A 20078-nucleotide genomic window follows, 5' to 3' on the forward strand; every position below is an offset into this window, starting at 1 on the left:
CTTTACAAAACACTCTTAAATGAGAAATTAAAAAAAGCAAAAAAACTATAGGTTTTGGGTGCTGAAGCAGTGGTATATGCTAATAAATTAGAAAGGGTAAATGTTTAAGAAACAAGAAAGCTAAATGTGCTGTTTTGAGCTTATTAAGTTAAAACAAATGTTGTAGTGGAAGTAATTAGTGGTGGCTATCAACAACAACATTTATTTGTATAGTTCATACAAAGGATGTAGCTCAGAGTGCATTACAAGATGTAAAATAAATTGTTACAAAATATGCAAATATACAAAAATAAAAAATATATACTTACATAGGATAGGTATATAATTAAGATAAGTATAGTCCTTAAATATAGAATTGTTTTTGAGTATCCAAATTGACAGGTAGGCAGAAAAAAAAAAAACTCCAGGTAAACTGGAGAAGAAGCAAAATCTTGTAGGGGTTCCAAGCCAAAAGACTGCCCAGAGATCCAGGATAATATCTTAACATCCTGAAGTGAGAAATGTTTTTTTTAGAAAGTAAAGGAGGAAATAAATATAAAATTAAAAGCCACTTATTCTACTGAAAAGATGTGATCATTTTGCAGAGTAAAAGTTCAGTTGTTTCTTCTACCTAATTTATCCCTAATGCCACACACTAATGGCCAAACGAGGCAACAAAAGATTTATTTTTTTTACTTGTATCATGAGATAAAACCATCAACCAAGTTCCAGTCTGCAGAACATTACAAAATTGTTCAGCAATTTTTGCCAGATATGTACTGTATCATTTTTGACATAAAAAAGAAATACAGCTGTCTGAGCTAAACATCTTTTGAAATCAAGACTTTCAAAGTCTACGCCTGTTGTTTTTTTTTTTATATATAAATGTTGCATTAAAATGAACAGAGGCCGGTACTAAAAAAGCTTCAGGGAATGACAGACTCCACAGAGTCGCACATTATTTAGAATATTTTGGGAGATCCAATATAGAATACCTGTAATGTGAACATATATGTAAAAAGTGATTTCAAAATGTAGTAAGATTTGCCAAAAGAAATCAAAAATATGAATTATGTAATGAAATTAAACTTTTAAATAAATTAATTCATAAAAGAAAGGTTAAGCCAAAACAATACATCTTGCTGATGAACCAGCAGAGAATGATTCTCAAAATTGTCACATAGGTTCTAAAGCAGAACCGAGTAAAAAATAAAAACACTTCAGTAACAATACTATTAATTTTGACTTACTAATTTACATTTCTGAAATTTCACCTGTTAAAACTCTACACATTAAAAAGGTTGCCATAAAGTTAAGGAGATATGCATAATGAGTCAACTTTCAGAAAATTGTGTTGACTATTCCCAAGATCAGATGGTGAATGTTTCAGAAATGAGAGGAGATGCGTTTTTTTTTATCTTTTAAACAAAGACTGTATCAGATACTGCCTATGTTAATAAGAGGAATCAAGTGAACTGTTATCAGTTATTTTTAATTTTTGTAATGGATGTTGTTTTCCAGAGTGAGATAAGGGTAAAGCCACATTGATGAAAAAGAGGGAGAGGTTGAAATTCTATGTATTTTTCCTAATTACTTTTTCTTCCTCTCCACAGGGATTTAAAGCCAGAGAATATTCTGCTAGATGACAATGGTACGTATTATATTTGGATAAGGCTCCAGACATGTAAATTGAATGATGTGTTTATAGTTTACAGTACATTATTACAGTATATGTCAGATAGACGGAGTGGTGGCTCTGAGGCTAGGGATCTACACTGGCAATTGGAAGGTTGCCGGTTCAAATCCCGTAAAATGCCAAAAGGGACTTGAGCAAGGCCCTTAACCTGCAATTGCTAAGTGCTTTGAGTAGTGAGAAAAATGCTAAATAAATGCAAAAAAATTTTTTAAATTTATTAAAATTAAAAAATAAAATAGGATGAAACATTTTTTATAAACATACAGAAAATAATTAGTAAAAATATAAAAATAATCATGTTCTTTTAAAAAAAAAAAAAAAAATGCCAGTACTGTTAAACACTTTTTTCTGATAAATTTTAAAAACTTTGCATGTCTCAGTAGAGTGATTTGTCTTTGATTACATAATATTCTATTTACATAATCTTAGATTTATCATAATTATCAGGTTATGTACTAAACAACCATCCCATTGGTCTTTTTGAAATGTACTTTATTCTCAAGAGTTTAAGTTTCTGACATTAATTATTTACAAGATAATATATCTAGTGGCTCATTATTAAGTTCAGGGTTATTATCATGTGTGCAGCAATACACCATTTCATGGAAATCAAACCTCACTGCTAATATAGACACAAAAGGCAGCTACTTGGAGAAAAGAAACATAAGATCACAAAAAAAAATCTTTTAATAACTCGGATAACTCCATGTGGGATTTACCAGTATAGCTGATCATCACTTACCTATAATGATCAGAAATCAAATCAATATAATAACTCATCTCACATAAAATAGATATTTTACCAAATACGAGAGAATGTGAAAAATAAACAAAATTAATTTACAGATGATTCTGGAACATTTCTAAGCCAGTAAGATTTTTTTGTGATCCTATTTTTTTTGGATCATTATCTTTATCATGTGTAAACAGTACAATGTAATTGTTACTTGGCTGTCTCTTTCAGACTAGTGACAGAAATACAATATACTCATTGTCCTTTTTATTTGGTTTGCTGATAATAATATACAGAAAATGCAACCTACATATATGTATATGTACAATGGATTTAGAAAGTAGTCAGACCCCTTCATTTTCTACACACTTTATTAAATTAGATTGTAGATTTAATTTTAAATTGATGCATATTAATAATAGTCAAACTAATAAATCTGCAAACCGTTCTGAAAGCATGGTTTCATTTTGTCATTATGGATTATTGAGTGTAGTTTGATTGGAAAAATTACACATTTATCAATTTAAAATTAAATTTACAACACAATAAAAGTTTGCAGAAAGTAAATGCCTCTGATACAGTGGTGTGCAGAAGTATTCAATCCCCTTGAAAGTCATCATAATATTCTGCATGACTAAAGATTTGTACACATATTTATCCATTCAATGTTTTTAACGTAAACTCTTAATGCTGTAACAATTCCAAAGTCAAAATAAACCATTGTATGTAAATATTTATCTGAAGAAGAAAACCTTAAAAGTTAGTACTTGCATAAGTATTCAAGCCCTACACATACTTTGTTGAGAACCCTTTTGCTGCAATAACAGCCCAAATTCTTTTGGGGTAAATATATACCAGTTTTACAATATGTTCAGGAGTGATTCTTCCCCATTCTTCTTGGCAGAATTTATAGAGATCATCTAGTTTGGTGGGATAGTGCCACATATTCTAAATAAGGTTAAGTGCCACATATTCTAAATAGGGTTACGATCAGGGCTTTGTTTCTTGAGCTGTTCCAGTGTTGATTTGGCCTTATGCTTAGGGTTACTCCACTGTGTGACCCTGAGGAAGTCACTTCACCTGCCTGTGCTGCAAAAAACAAAAGTAATGTAACAAATTGTACCTCAGATGTTGCAAGTTGCTGGAATAAAGGCATAAGTCAAATAGATAAATATGTATTATACACATAGGAACTATTCATTTATTTTCAGTTAAGTCATCTGCAGCAAACCTTTATAAATGAGGGTTTCTCCTTTTTAGATAGTGCAAACTGATTCTTCTTCATTGAGGTTTTCTCTTGGAGAGCTTTTTTCATTTCATTGAAAATTAAAGCAGCAGCTGCCAAAATATGTAGCTTTCTTATTAATTTTTCAACATTGTGTAAAATAACTTTATAAAGTAACATAAAAGGTTTAAATACTGGTTATCCTTTTACACTAAAATATTACTAAAGAGATACAAAAAAAGTAAAATGCATATGTTGTTTTTCTTTAAGGAGATTAAATATTACTGAAGAAAGAAAAAAAAAAACAAACTAAAACAGCCAAATGGGGCTATGCATACGAACTTAAAAGGTTTAAATAAAACAGAAATATATACCTTTATTTTTACTTCCTTAACTTGTGGAGGGTGTATCCTGTAGCAAAGCCCTAACTTTTTTCGTGAAAGCCCGTTTCAGTCAGTAAGTCTTAAAAACAGGTGTAAAGATATTGACAATAAGCTACGCAAACCCACCAAGACATGGAATCGTTTAAATCAAGGCGCGAGTCGAAAAACAGCATTCCATACTATTAGTTAACGATTAACACATTTCTATATGTATTGTAAGCATGCAATATAACTGATAATATGTTGCGCTTATTTATCTGGTGTACCGACATTTTTGCGCGTTTAACGGCTGAAATCCAACGTGGTTTGTGCCCTTCAGAATGAAAACAGTTTGCATTTACCTTTTTAATAAAAGGCGAACTTTTAAGCCTGAGAAATCACCCCGTAAATGCACACGTTTAATTGCACATGTGTTAATATGTATGCTTACACACTGTTTCTTCTTCATTGAGGTTTTCTCTAGCATGTAGATCGGGGTAATTACATTCACGGCATTCGTAGTCTGAATCACAATCTGATTGTATGGGTGGTTACCTACCAGGTAACGCTTATGGTTGGCCAGCAAGTCAGCTAACATCAGCCACGGTGCCTTCAGTTGTGAGAAGCAGATCATAGAATGGTTGAAAATAGTTTACTGTCAAATAATGCAAAGAGTATGCGACACGTGTTTCGCCCTAATTCTTGGCTCATCAGGCGTACACACTCACTGCACTCGCTTACGGGAATCGAACCTCGGACGTCAGCGCTAGAGGGGCTTCGCAGCGGTGAAGTATTGCTTTTAAATTTTAATTAAGAAGAAAAGAAAACCTTTTTAAATTGAGGGAAATATACCAATAACAATTTGTTAAGGATCTGTTTTTTTGTGAAGCTGCCTTTACACAGCCTGTCCGCTGTTTTATAAACGAACGCCATATAAGGCCGTCCTTTCTCCTTCACAGTCAGTTCACATGATTACGTGGGAGGCGTGATGATGCTATACGCAACCCCCGCAACCCCGCCTCCCACGGCCAGCGAGCTGCAGTCCATTACTGTATATGGACAAAAAAGAGGTTCCAGTTATGACCGTTATGCTTTGAATTTCGAAATGAAACCTGCCTAACTTTTGTAAGTAAGCTGTAAGGAATGAGCCTGCCAAATTTCAGCCTTCCACCTACACGGGAAGTTGGAGAGTGAGTGAGTGAGTGAGGGCTTTGCCTTTTATTAGTATAGATCAGATCTTTTTATAGTGTTTGCCATTAAATGCTCCATTTCGTTCTTAAGCAGAAAAAGGGACTACTAAGGAAGCCAACTACAGTATATTTCAGTTTGTACAGTATAAAAAACCTTGGCTCCCGTTCCAGTAATTCTTTTTTCTAATTAACTGTCAGGGTGACGTCACTTTTAGCTTGTTACTTGTCAGAAATGTTCAGACAAAGATCTGTTATACTTCTTGCATTTGTTATGGGTGGGGCATTTTTTCAGACACAGACAGATGATGGGGTGCACAGAAATGATGGCAAAAGCAAAACACAACAGTGGTACTGGCACATAAATTAATTTGTTAGCAATGTCTATTGCCACTGCAGTGGGTGTCTCTCATGCAGATGAATATGGTTAGCTGCTTGAAACCATGGATTAGACCAGAATGGGGGCCAGAGAGAGAGAGAGTGTAGTTGGATCCATGGAGTCAAAGCCAATGTTAATTTTGACAAGACATTTTGATTTAATTTTAGTCTTAATCTTGTCACTAAATTGTATTTTAGTTTTAGTCACATTTTAGTCATTTCATTATTGTTAGTTTTAGTCGAAAAAAAGTAAATCAGTTTTAGTCTACTAAAAGTAAAGGTAAATTAGTCAAACAGTCAAAATCAGATGACTGTCTTGTTTAATGTATATGTGCAGAATATACTGTACCTCTAAACTATTATATTAACATGTACACTAATAAGCCAAACCCTATCAGTAGTGATTACTGAACATAAAATGAAGAGGAGATGTAGAAAGAATTTACACCAAAAGATTTTGGTCAGATAATGGGAGCTCTGGTCTGTCATCACATTTTTCTGGCCTTCAACATGCCTTAGTTGTGCTGCTGTAAGATTCTACCAAAAAAAAGCTGGACCAAGCAGCACACATTTAATCTTTTTCATGTAAAAAGACAAGGTCTTTCAACAAAAAAAAAAAAACTTCCAGCAAATATGATTTAACTATTTTTAATGTAGAAAATGAATCTTTCATACAGCAAAAAACTATGGCAGTAAATGCTTTTTCTCTTTCAAAAACTATGACAGTGAGAGCACACCAGTTTTGAAAACTAAAGATAACAGCAGCTTTAAAACGGTATATTCATCAAGTAGTTACCCAACTGTCCTTTAAGTAAACATTCATTGGCATTCATAAATATCAAAATATCAATGCAGCACTTGAATTTTATGTGTGATAAGTCATATACTGTAGATCCTCCTAGTATAGCAATAAATATGGTCATGTTATAATCTTGGGAGGCATTTCATCATAGGGTTCATAAATAATGGGATTATCATGGACTATCTAATTTATCTGACCATGTGCAAATTTTAAATTTATTTTCTGACGTTTTTTTCTCCAGCAACTGAAAAATGCTGCTTATAATACTAAAAATAAATCTTCAAACCTTATTACATCTGTAGTGTTGAACAGAGAATTCCAAAATAATTTAGGATACTTAAATTAAACCCTTAAAAGCTGTTTTTGTAACAAAATACTTTTAAAATGATTGTTATGTTTGCAATATTTGCTATTGTAAGATTTATATTTACGTCATTAGCTTGTTAAAAAAAAAAAAACTCACTAAAGAGTAACATTTGACAGACGAGTCAAATTTTATACATTAATCCAATATTTCACAACTCTTGTGTGTATATATATATATATATATATATATATATATATATATAAAAAAGCCTTTGCTGACTTGCTGTGCTGTTGCCAAAGTGTCTCACATAGGTTATCATACTTTATTATTGTTTAGCGTATGTGCAAATCCAGCATTACAAATGTAAAAGTTACCTGTAGTAAATTAATCGTAACTTTTTCCGTACTGTACATGTACATATTGTATTGATTGGGAGATGCGCTTTAAGCACTGAAAACTTAAATAAATTTTATGTTAGTATTAACAAATGGAGAAGCTCATTTCATCGATGATGTGGACAAGCCAAATAATCACTTCGTTTGAAACTTTCCTCGATTTGTTTTATTGCTACAACTGTTGTTGTCACAATGTTCCTGTAAGTAGATGCATGTGTGATGGTTTCGCCCACAAACCTGAACTCTCTTAACCAGTTAGAAAATGGATCGATGCGCGATCAAACATGTGTAGATGTGCTTATTACAATCAAAGAAAGAATGCAAAGCTTACATTCCTTTATTGTGACTGTGTAGGACACTGTATTAAAAGCAATTAATAGCCCCGTCATTTCATCTGCTGTAACAAATATGTGACACTACAAGCTGAACAGTTACAACTCACATCTGAGGCCGAGCGCTCTCAAAGCTGCACAAATCTGTTTCTTAAGTAACTCGTAAAGGAATAAAACTGGCAATAACAAAATTCGGTTTCTGTGTGTTGCAATTTTTTTTTTTCTTCAATTAATAAGCACATTTTCCCCAATCACACGCTGAAATTCTCGAACACACAGCATTGAAGTATCGGTTCTTGTGACGTCACTACTAGTAGCACACCTAAAATAAACCAACAAACTTGACACACTAGTATTAGGTGAATGAGAGCCAGAGGTAACGGTTCTGGTGTCTGGAAAGATGCCATCTAGATAACGTTGCATACATTGGCATGAATCTCAGGATGGCGCGCTTCTAGATGCATCTTCAGGTTTTTGGTGTTCTTTCCTGTGAGCTCTATTCCACATTGCTTACACTGGGTGTTATTTTCCTATAAAGTTGGTCCATATTTCTGACCACTTTTTTTCGCCAACATTGCAGAGCAGTGTGGAGCAGGATTCTGGCTGACGTGATGATTTCCTGATGGTATCCAAACTTATTGTTATCTAATTACAAGCGTGCATGCAACTTTTTAAAATTGCACTACTACATTTATGCTCACTGTTTGTTGGTGGACCATATCATGTGTAATAGAGATAGGCAAAGAGCATCACATCGCTCATTGTTAAGTTGTCTGTTTGTAACATTTTCATTTTCTTTAGTTTTTGTCAACAATAATTTTAAAAGCACTCGTCTTGGCAATCATCATTAAAGGTACATTTTATTTAGTTTTCGTTCCATTTTCGTCACAGAAAAAATGTTGTTGACAAGTATTTTTTGTCTTAGTTTTTATCAACACAATGAACACTGGTCAAAGTTAGCTCCCCATTTACCATAATAACAAGCTATGAATTACTCTCAAACTAAATGTTATCAGTTTAGCAGTTCATGATCTAGATGAAATTGATTTTTAATTAAATACAAAAATTAGCATAATTGTTTTTCATGACTTTAATAACATGAAGATTATTATTAAACATAATGTAACATGCCGTAAATTGCCATTTAGATAGCATTTTCTTAGGATCTAATTGGTAGAATATCAACTTTCTAGCTGAAACACAACAGTAAAAAATACTGTATCTAAAGAATATCAGTAGATTGAAGGGCATTTTTGTGTCAGTTTGTATCAGTATAATAAAAATATGGTAATGTGTTTGCTGCATAATGATAAGAAAATTGTCCTAAATAAACAAAAAATGCATTTTTGGTTACAGAGTAAGTAATTGGAGTAAATATGGTTGAAAGATATTCTTTATTTAGATGTCTTCATTTGTTTTCTTAGGCCACATTCGGATATCTGACCTGGGTCTCGCAGTTAAGGTTCCTCCAGGAGAAACTATCAGAGGAAGAGTGGGAACAGTTGGCTACATGGGTATGTGAGGAGCTACCACACTCTACCACCTTCAAATCCAGGCCATACACTGGGGTTTTACTTTCACTGACCTGAGTATGCTACTGTAATGCAACATGGTCTGTTGAAGCTACTGTTTTAAAACAAATAGCATTAATCTTTTATCGTGTTAGTCAGGACTCTGAACAAGAAATGCACACAAGATAATATGCAACATAAATAAAATAATTATACTTTCTGCACATTGGGCCGATAGTACTTTAGGGGAATTGGAACCTTTTTGAAATTTTAGAACAAAACAAGCATGAATGTGTGTTTATTATGAATGGGAAATGACCTTCTACCATTTTTTTCCAAGAGGAGAGTTATAATGTGGAAAAAAGGTATCACCACTTCTGAAGGAATACAAGAGATTTATTTTATGGGTGGTTTTGAACTAAGGGAATGCTCCACGCAAAAATAATGTGTTTTATATGTTACTTACCCCATGTAGTTTTTTATTCTTGTGTTTTCATTTAAAACATTTATAATATAATAGGAGTCAGTGGTGGCAAATGACGTGAAAAACATCCATAACATTGCATAATCCACATGTCTGTTATCCAATCATTTGCTCAAAATGTGCAAACCAAATCTTTTTTGTTAAAATATTGTTAAAACGTACAATTCTTTTGGGAGAAACCACTGCACATCATAAACAGGAAGTGCAAGTCACATGGGACTTTTTCATTGGTTAGGAGACTTGTATTCAATTCAAAAGATCAGTCCCATTTTATCTTTTTTGTTTTTTCCATGGAGGTTTTTTAAATCATTGGCTTGTATTACTGTATAATGTAAATACTTTATCTACATTCTGCATGAAAACATAGGATTGAATTTTTTTCTCAATTGTCATTTTTGTATATACTACATGGGGTAAGTAACATAAAAAAAAACATTTTTTGGTGGAGTATTTCTTTAATTTTTGAAATCCCACTGAACCAATAAATCATTGTATTGCCTCTAAATCTGCTATGCTTTTGCGTTACAACTATGCAGCCTTTAAGAAAAAACAGATACTAACAGCTTGTTCTTGAAGTGTGGAAATATCAGTTACTTTTAAACTTTTTCCTGTTAACCTTCCCATTGTAGCTCCTGAGGTGATTAACAATGAACGGTACACAATGAGCCCAGACTGGTGGGGCTTGGGTTGCCTGATTTTTGAGATGACAGCTGGCCATTCACCTTTCCGTGCACGCAAGGAGCGCGTGAAGAGGGAGGAAGTAGAAAAGCGAGTACAGGAAGAAGAAGCAGAATACAGCAAAAAGTTCACAGAGGATACCAAATCTATCTGCAAAAAAGTAAGTGAAGTCTTGTCAAGTTTTGATCTTATTTTCTAACTGGTTAAAAATTACATTGTTATTTAACCAAAATGTTTTTCACTGTTTGGTTTTTTATTAATGTATAAACTGACAGAAGTACATGGTATCTGCATAAGAAAAACTATACTTTTGTTGCGTGCCCTGGAATCAGCCTATGAAGCAAAAATCAGTACGTATTCCTGAACATACGGTGCTTTATCTTCAACAGTCTCATCTAAAGGAGTTCTGTAGCATCTATCCCCATGTTTTCCTTACCTATATGAGACTCTTGGACTACATTGTATATATGAGGTGAGACACAAAAATAACTGGACTGGGCTTGGGACTTTAATGGAAAACCGTCTGGATGTCAGCCAAACATGAATCATAGAACTATATCCCCTACTACACGCCCTCTCAAACCACCGACTGGCTAGGTATATCCTGTGAATAGTCCAGTCAGTATTTGCACAACAATCGCTACACGAGTTGGCGCTATAATGTCGGATGAAAAAAATCAAACAGCAAGTCAACATCAAATTTCACGCGAAATTGAACAAAACGGCCACAGAAACTTATGAAATGATAAAAACAATGTACGGTGATAACAGTTTGTCTCACACACAAGTTTTTGAGTGGCACAAACGTTTCAAGGAAGGACAAGAAAATGTGGAAGACGTTCAACACCTAGGTCGAGAGTGGGGGTGGGTGCTTCACCAAAACAATGCTTCTGCGCACAATGCTTTTTCTGTAAAGCAGTTTTTGACTGACAAAAACATTCTTGTCCTTGATCATCCTCCCTATTCGCCCAATTTTGCTCCCTGTGATTTTCACTTGTTCCCGAAAATCAAAAGTGACCTGAAAAGAACACATTTTTCTTCAATGGATGAAATGAAGACAGAAACTGCAAGCCTGTGTTAAGAGCCTCAAGCAAGAAAACTTCCAGCACTGTTTCAATCAATGGAAGATACATATGGAGTGGTGTAGAGATCGGGAGGGGGAGCATATAGAAGGTGACAATGTTTAGAATGCTGCAATTCATCAATAAATATATATTTTTTTTTTTTTACCAATCCAGGTTATTTTTGTGTTTCACCTCGTATATATTACACCTCGCACAGATGTGTACTCAGTCTGGATCCTACAGAATCAATGTAAAAATTCACAATTGGGTTTATTCACTTTACTGTATATGAGTCTAACAGGTATGATGACTATGATTATTTGATGTATTCTCAAATATATTGGTTATTTAAGCCAACAAAGCTAAGCCAACAATTACACAAATACAAATGGCATTGACCTACTATTTTCTTTGCAGCATTAATTTGATATGCACTTTGTCAATTGTTGGAATTTTGATCCAATTAATAATTACTACTTCTAATTAAACCTTTTGTTTGAAAACTGTTTTGTCATTTTTGCATACTTTTTCTAACTCTCCAGTATTTGTATCAGGAATGTTAATATTTGTAACTTTTCATTTTCATCATTACAATTCACTTTTTTTCTGTAGAGGTTTCTCTTTTTTTATCGTGTTCCAACATTATCCGTTAACAAACAGAAGATACAGCTCCAACTGACAAACACTAAAAAGAAGTATTAATTTCAGTGTCAACTTCAAATCAATCAATCCAATCTGATCATTATCTAGTAAGTGCTTAACTAACCAAGGTGTTTCATTTACTTCATTACTTCAGGACACACAACTTAATAATTTTAAATAAGATGAAATCCTTAATCAGAAGTTAACTAGAAAGGAATAAATAATTTAATAGATTACAGAAACAATGCAAAAACTTAAAAGCGTGCATTTTATTTCTGTTCATGAGCCTGTGAGCTATATGAGTAAAGTTTGATTCACTGATTGATACGTGCATGAGTAAACCTTTTGCTGGACTGGCACCTCATCTACGTGTTTCATGAAACATACTGACAGGATAAGCACAGATGACGTGCTGAATAATGACAGCCCAGAAAATGAATTAGGATAAGGTTGGCATTGTAAAGTCACAGTCATGGTATACAGTTTGTAAAAAGTAATGACTGTCACCCAGACACCCGTTAGCTACATTATAAAACACGAGAGCAGGCCAGTTATTTATTAAAATATATAAAACTGATTTTACTTTAGAATGTAATTTCATGTGGCAAATTACTATGTATGACCATTTTGAAGAAAGAACTTAAGCTTGAAAATACTAAGCGTATCCTTTCAACTGTAATAGGGAGAGATATTGACAATAACTTGCATGACATTGTAAAATTAAAAGTACACAAAATGTTGTGATGCAAGAAAATGTCAGGAATATTCTTCTTAGAATGTTCTTTTTAATTTAGTGCTAAATTGAGAACAGGTTCTTATATTTTAGGTACCTAGATGAGTCACTGTGAACAGCTCCAAGTATCTAATTGTAATTATTTTTTTGTTTCTTGTTTTTTTTATTTATTTCATAGTTTTGTATGTTTGATAATTTATTATTATTGCTTTCTTTTTATTTTAATATTTCCTTAATTTTGCTTATAATCTTAGCCTTCATTTTGTTTATCGTGGCTATTGGCATCTTGTAGATTTTTCTTTTTTGGTTTTACTGACCATTTTATTTATAGCAATGGATAGATAGATTGTATTACATGACACCAGGCTGTTGTATGTTATCACGCAATTTCCAGGATGTATATAAAGTGATGTCACGCCCCTCATGGTGTAAAAAATTCAGGATTCTCAAAACAAGCCGGCATTTGTCAGTAGGTAGTGTTACTAAGGAGTATTCAAGACATAAGCCTTTTTTGTTTTCTTCTGCTTTGACTGTTGATTTATGTATTGATCTTAGTTCACCTTCAGTTTGGTTTTGTTATTAGTTTTACCTTTATTTTACCTCACCATGTCGTGGTCCTTCTGATTTTTTTATTTTTTTCTATTTAATACTGAATTCTAAATAAGAAGTACGCTAATCCATGTAAAAAACATAAAAATAAAGTGCCACTGTAAAGTAATACATGTACATAAAAAGGTGTACCCCACAAATGTTTTGAATAGTTCTTCAGTTATGTCTGTGATACTGTGTGTCATATTAATCTGTGAGGCAATTTTTCTTTCAACCTTACAATGTGAAGCATTGCAGTGGCTATCCTGTTTCATTTTAACTTAAGTCAGGGCCAAATAATAAATAAGTGTCCAAAAATGGGTAGAACTGTCACTTTTACAACTCCGTAAACCTGTGTTCATATCCCCCCCCTTTTTATATATATATATATATATATATATATATAATTGCAAACATATAGTATGCTGCCCATGATTACTGAGTGTTACTACAGAAATTTCTTTTGGCCAAAAATAACTTTATTATAGAAAGCAGGAGTGAGAACATCTTACCTAAGACATGGTATGAAGAGTACTTAAGGTTATATGTGCTGAAAGCTAAATATCCAGGGTTCTATTATTCTCATTAGTCCTGTTGACTATATGTATTCTCCTCTAGGTAATTCGGTTTCCTTCTACATCCCATAGACATGCTTGTTAAGTTAACTGGCAGTTCTTACTTGCTCTGTGTAAATGTAGGAAAGGGCCCAGTGATGGACTAGTGTATTGTCTGGGTTGGGTCCTGCCTGTAGTCTGGTGCTGCTGAAATAGGCTCTAACCCCTTGAGACTCTTTTCTTTTTTTTTTTTTTTTAGTATTAGGTAAAAAATAATGAGTACTTTTCTTTACATAGTCACTATTAACATGTTTTTATTCCTGAAAGTAGTCCCATTTTACCTAATTTCTGTAGAATTACTGTTTATATTGTTGAAATCCACAGCTGCTGACAAAAGATTACACACAACGACTAGGATGCAGTATGGAGGGAGCTGCAGAAGTGAAAGCCCATCCATTCTTTAAGACCATTAACTTCAAGAGGCTAGAAGCTAGCATGTTGGAGCCATCCTTTGTTCCTGATGTAAGCATGTCATTGCATGTTTGAGATTGCGCAGTTTTGCATATGCATGCAGGATACCTGTGTAATTCTGTTAATTTTATTTGTCTTTGTGATTAATATGTCACTTTTGCATTAACATTTATTTTCTCAATTCAACATTCTTGCATATTTCAGGTTTTCTTGTTTTTAGACCATTTTCTTTAAAGACTCTGGTGCTTATTTCCACATTAATTGAAGGGGTAAAGGAAAGTCTCTGAGATAGTCTTAATCTTGGGCCAGGTGAAAGTAATTTATGATGCCCAAGAATAACAGCAGTACAAGCACGCAGAACTTATACATTGGCATTGTCAATGCAGAACATGACGCACAGGACTCGGACTAATTGAGTCCAAGGATATATTGAGATAAGACTATGCTTTCACTAGGACTACCAAAATTAGATCCTGATCATTCTATGACAAGTACAACAAACTTCAGGCCCTTCATATAACCATGGCTGTTTGTTTCCTTGCATTGTCCCTTTCTGTTCAATATTACTGAAAGGTGATTTGATTTTAAATGTACTTCAAAGATATGGAATCTGCATGCAATTTCAAAGTAAAGGTGTCTCCAGCCATAGGTTAAATAAATCGCATCCCACAGGAAGACTCCTAAGTGTTTGTCTTGTACTGATTGTTGTCCTATCTCACTGTCATAAATTGTGACCCAAGACTTGTAAAAAGTACTTGCACCATTGGAGCTTGGTTTTAATGCTTACACTTCCTTTTTGCTGCCACATGCATTTTTCAAAATATACTGTAAAGTACTTTGGTCAGTTTAGATCAGGTGGTAGTGTTTTAGAATGTTACACTCCCTATCTTATGGTGCACCTTTTGTGCCCTTATCATACAGTGACAGTCCATTTCTGAGTGGATAAGTAAAAGAACTGAGAACTGTTGTTTAAAGCAAGAATGAGTGTATAAATAGAGGAGACTTGGGTTTCTGCATGAGCATCTTGACTTTGACACATCATTTTCTTAGTATTGACACACAGAAATTGGTTGCATTAGAAATGTAAATACTATAAATATTGAAACTACATTCTGATGTAATATATTTGAATTTTGACATATATATATATATATTATAAATGCCTAACTATAAACTATCTGTCTCCTTCTCAGCCAAGGGCTGTCTACTGCAAAGACGTGCTGGACATTGAACAGTTCTCCACTGTTAAAGGAGTCAATCTGGACCAAACAGACAATGATTTCTATGTCAAATTTGCTACAGGAAGTGTTTCTATCCCATGGCAGAATGAGGTATTTTTTTTTATAAAGTCATTTTTCAACATTTAGGTTTTTACAACTTTAAATCACAAGTCTGACATAGTTGATTTGATTTTTTGTTGCTAAAAGAGACCCAGGGATGAATAGTAATCCACTGTCTTCTTTCTAGGATATACAGCTGAGTCTTTTTAGCTGTCAAGAAAATATGAATGAAAATATGAATGTCATTCATAAAGTAGGGATTAGAAGTGGTTACTTTGAACAGAAAGTAGAGTTGCTTATGTGTTGTCAATGTTTCCTTTAAACTTCTTGAGGTATTCAAGTAAATGTCTTAAATCAGCAATCAGCCCAGGTTGCCTTTTACCGATTCGCCCTTGAACTGAGCAGTAAAATGTCCTGTACCTTAATGCTACACAGAGAACTTTCCAAGTAACCATTAATAAACTACACATTTGCAATAATATGAAAAAACTACATCTACATTTTAAATACAGTGATCCCTCGCTATATCGCGCTTCGCCTTTCGCGGCTTCACTCTATCGCGGATTTTATATGTAAGCATATTTAAATATATATCGCGGATTTTTTGCTGGTTCGCGGATTTCTGAGGACAATGGGTCTTTTAATTTCTGGTACATGCTTCCTCAGTTGGTTTGCCCAGTTGATTTCATACAAGGGATGCTATTGGCAGATGGCTGAGAAGCTACCCAGCATTACTTTCTCTCTCTCTTGCGCTGACTTTCTCTGATCCTGATGTAGGGGGTGTGAGCAGGGGGGCTGTTCGCACACCTAGACTATACGGACGCTCGTCTAAAAATGCTGAAAGATTATCTTCACGTTGCTATCTTTTGTGCAGCTGCTTCCTGAAACGACATGCTGCACGGTGCTTCGCATACTTAAAAGCTCAAAGTGCACGTATTGATTTTTGACTTTGTTTTTCTCTGTCTCTCTCTCTCTCTCTCTCTCTCTCTCTCTCTCTCCCTGCTCCTGACGGAGGGGGTGTGAGCTGCCGCCTTCAACAGCTTTGTACTGGCGGTGCTTCGCATACTTAAAAGCCAAACAGCCCTATTGATTTGTTTGTCTTTCTGACGAGCACTCCTTTGAAGAGGAAGATATGTTTGCATTCTTTTAATTGTGAGACAGAACTGTCATCTCTGTTTTGTCATGGAGCACAGTTTAAACTTTTGAAAAAGAGACAAATGTTTGTTTGCAGTGTTTGAATAACGTTCCTGTCTCTCTACAACCTCCTGTGTTTCTGCGCAAATCTGTGACCCAAGCATGACAATATAAAAAAACCATATAAACATATGGTTTCTACTACGCGGATTTTCTTATTTCGCGGGTGGCTCTGGAACGCAACCCCCGCGATGGAGGAGGGATTACTGTATATATATTCCAAAGATTCACTTTAAAAATGTAACATTAGATTCTACAGTTTGCAAACACTTCACTGAACCCCAAAAATGTAAAGTTGAATTCATATATTTAAAGATAAAGTGAGAGAAAAAAAAATGTTCTAGACACAATAAAAATGTACAGTAGTATAATTTTATAACACCATAACATAACTACCCAATTTATGTCTTATTATTTAACTGAAAGCTATTCTCAAAGAATATAAAATAAACATACGTAAACAAGTATAACTGAGGACTCTGTGTTTTAACCTAAGACTCAATCTTTAATGAATATAAAATAAAGCAAAATATAAAGAAATGAGAGCAATATTATAGTAAATAATTTGACTGTTGTCACCCCGAACAGTTAAATGGGAGTATTTCTGGAGCTTGCCTTGTCTAAGCCAAAAATATATATAAATAATACTTAAAATAATTTGTATCATATAGTAAATAAACAGTAGTGTTATGTAATATTCTTTAGTGTAAATGCACATTGTATTGTTGATATTAAAAGTTATTTTTGATAAAAAAAATAGAACTGTGGAATCTACGGCAGCTGCCTTTTGCTTTCACTGCTTCCATAGTTATTCAGCAGATTCGGACATTCCTCCAAGCTGGTTCATACTGCATGGCCTTGATCACTCGTGCTCTTGCTCTCTTTCTCTCTAACTTGCCTCTACCGGAAGCCCATGTAGAGCTCTAGGTATCCTTTTCTGCTCTCACCTTTCTCAAGCTCACGCTCACTCACTTACTTTTAAATTTCCTTTCTCACAATTTATTTTGCTCCTTCCTTACCTGCACCTCTCCTTTTTATCTATGTGGCCAACCCTAACTGAAGCCATGCACTTGCCATGCTGAGAAATGACAATCAAGTCATTAAGGCGAGTGCACATGCGTCAGTGCAGGTTAACTGGCAAAGTATGAAGAAGAAGAAAAAAAACTAAACTAAAAGCAATTAATAAATTGAACCACAAAAACTATCCCTCTGTGAAATACCCCACCACAGTTAGATGGGCCCAGATATTATTTACAAATTTTCAGATTAGCAGGGGTGTTCAGTCCCTAACCCTTGTGAATTTTAAAGAGTGGTTGTAGTTTATTTTTCAGTATTCACAGACAGCACTATCAAAGGGCACTTGGTAAGCAGCATCTTTCAAAATATCTGTCCAAAGAATAGTTAGCACTATAGGTTGAGTATATCTAATCCGAAATTCCAAAACCCAAAACTTTTTGAACACTGACAAGATGTCTCATCTCACTTACGCTTGTGAGACTCCGACTAATGTGCCTTTTTTTTTTTAATATAAATACTGATGAGTGGTTATGAATAACACATGAGCTGGTACTCACTGTATACAGCTGACTTCTTGAATCCCTGCTTGAATATTGAGCAGCACAAAATCCAGTACTCAAGTAATGGGATGTTCCCAGTGAAGTATTAAGAACCATGTAGCACCAACAAATGATGATCAGGGCAGTCCACTGGAGATTCTGGAGCATAAACAAAGGATGAAAGAGGCAATAACAGATGTGTGGCACATCCAAACTGCAGCACAGTTTGTTATCAACCACCATCACTGCAAGATCTACATGTATTACTCACTGAGTTTTTTGCTTTTTCTCTGTATACAGTAAACTTTTAATCTAAACACAGCATCGTAGGTGGAGACTGAAAGCCTGCCATTGTTTCTTGTTTCTGTTGTTTAACAGCTTGCTGTGGGTAACCTGCTGATGTTACCGTGCATAAATTTTGTTTCATGCAAAAAATTGTTAAACATATTGTACCTTCAGGCTATATGCATAAGGTGTATAAAAAACATACATTTTGTGTTTAGACTTGGATATCTCATTATGTATATACAAATGTTCCAAAATATGAAAGTATCTGAAATCCAAAATACTTCCCTTCCCAGGTATTTTGGATTAGGGATACATAACCTGTGTTACAATATTATACAGTGCTCACTAAGCATATGATTTTTTTTATTACTCATCATTCCAAAATTCTGCATAGAAAATCTAAAGAAATAACATGGTCTTGAAGCATTACCAAGAAACATTGTAAAGATTTAAGGAAAATATTAAAGTTAAAGCATTATAATCATTATTATGTACGACTCCTCTCTTAGTGAGAACTATTGTACAATATTTTAGATACATTCAAAAAAAGGCACCTCTGAACAAAATACATTTTAAAATCAGTATCTCTTAGACAACAAAATGTATTAGTTTGCTCTCTGTTAAGCAGAAGACAATAGTCCTTTAAATGTCTGGTTCTGCAAAAGTTAAAAAACAAATCCAGTCAATGTCCAAAAGCCAAACAGCCATCAGATTAACTGAAGGGAAGAAAGTAAAGAAAATCAAGGTATATGAATTATCCCCATTCCGTAGGGATACATATATGGAGGAGAGTATAAAGAACACTGCAAAAGTAGATGTGCAGTACATCAGATGCACAGTAGTGTATTGATTAGTGCTGCTGGCTTGCAGCTTCAACAACCTTGGTGTGAACCCTGACTTAGTAATGGTCTGAGGTGAGTTTACACTTCTGCCCATGCTTAGATTCTCTCATCTTAAATGTGCATGCATGTTGGACTGTCAATTGTGAACTAGCCGACTACAGAGTGTGTGTGTGAGTGCCCTGTAATGGACTGGTATCACATCCTGAGTTGTGCCTAATCCTTTGAATTGATTCAGTTCTGTAATGGTATAAGTGGGTTTGGAAAGGGAGTGGATGACCATGTGGTACTATATCTCATATACACATTGTTTGAGTGTAGAGATCTTCTGATATGCTATGAAACTGTATGTTGGTAGTTAGCGTGCTATGTAGCGTCATTGAGAAGAAGGAATTACAGAGAGCAATTTAAACACACAACTTTTGTGAAGATTCCTTTTAAGGTTTTAACAGCTTAACAATCATTTTGATTAATTGTGAAGTCTGAAGGAAATAACTAAAATGTTATGATTTTGTGTTAAAGTGAATAGGAGGAAAAAGTGAAAATAGATTAGAAAAAAAAGCTATAAAATGGTCATTGCACTGTGTGATTTACTAAAAATTTCAACAAATACTAATAACTGTTACTTCAAGTAGCAAGTCATAAGAATACTGAATAAATCTGAAGTCACCTGAATAATCTGCAATAAGCTCATTGCATTATTCATTTTATTAGTTTATAAAAGCTTATTGTCATTTTTTGAAAAATATGTTTTATTACCAATGCATAACCTCAACTGGGATAGTTTGACCACCTCTAGC

At 34.1% G+C, this 20078-nt stretch overlaps 1 protein-coding gene across 3 annotated transcripts in view; it reads left to right on the top strand.

Moving 5' to 3' along the window:
* The window catches only part of grk5l (G protein-coupled receptor kinase 5 like), a 159060-nt gene that overhangs the window by 123063 nt on the left and 15919 nt on the right, over nucleotides 1-20078 (top strand). For all 3 annotated transcript variants that reach the window (XM_028799776.2, XM_028799792.2, XM_028799784.2), the window contains 5 exons: nucleotides 1593-1630; nucleotides 8821-8910; nucleotides 10021-10229; nucleotides 14035-14172; nucleotides 15315-15452. In XM_028799776.2, coding sequence (XP_028655609.2) covers nucleotides 1593-1630; nucleotides 8821-8910; nucleotides 10021-10229; nucleotides 14035-14172; nucleotides 15315-15452 — 613 coding nt within the window. The remainder of the gene's footprint in view (nucleotides 1-1592; nucleotides 1631-8820; nucleotides 8911-10020; nucleotides 10230-14034; nucleotides 14173-15314; nucleotides 15453-20078) is intronic.

Source organism: Erpetoichthys calabaricus, chromosome 1, assembly GCF_900747795.2.
Source record: "Erpetoichthys calabaricus chromosome 1, fErpCal1.3, whole genome shotgun sequence".
In the NCBI taxonomy this organism is placed as follows: Eukaryota; Metazoa; Chordata; class Cladistia; order Polypteriformes; family Polypteridae; genus Erpetoichthys; species Erpetoichthys calabaricus.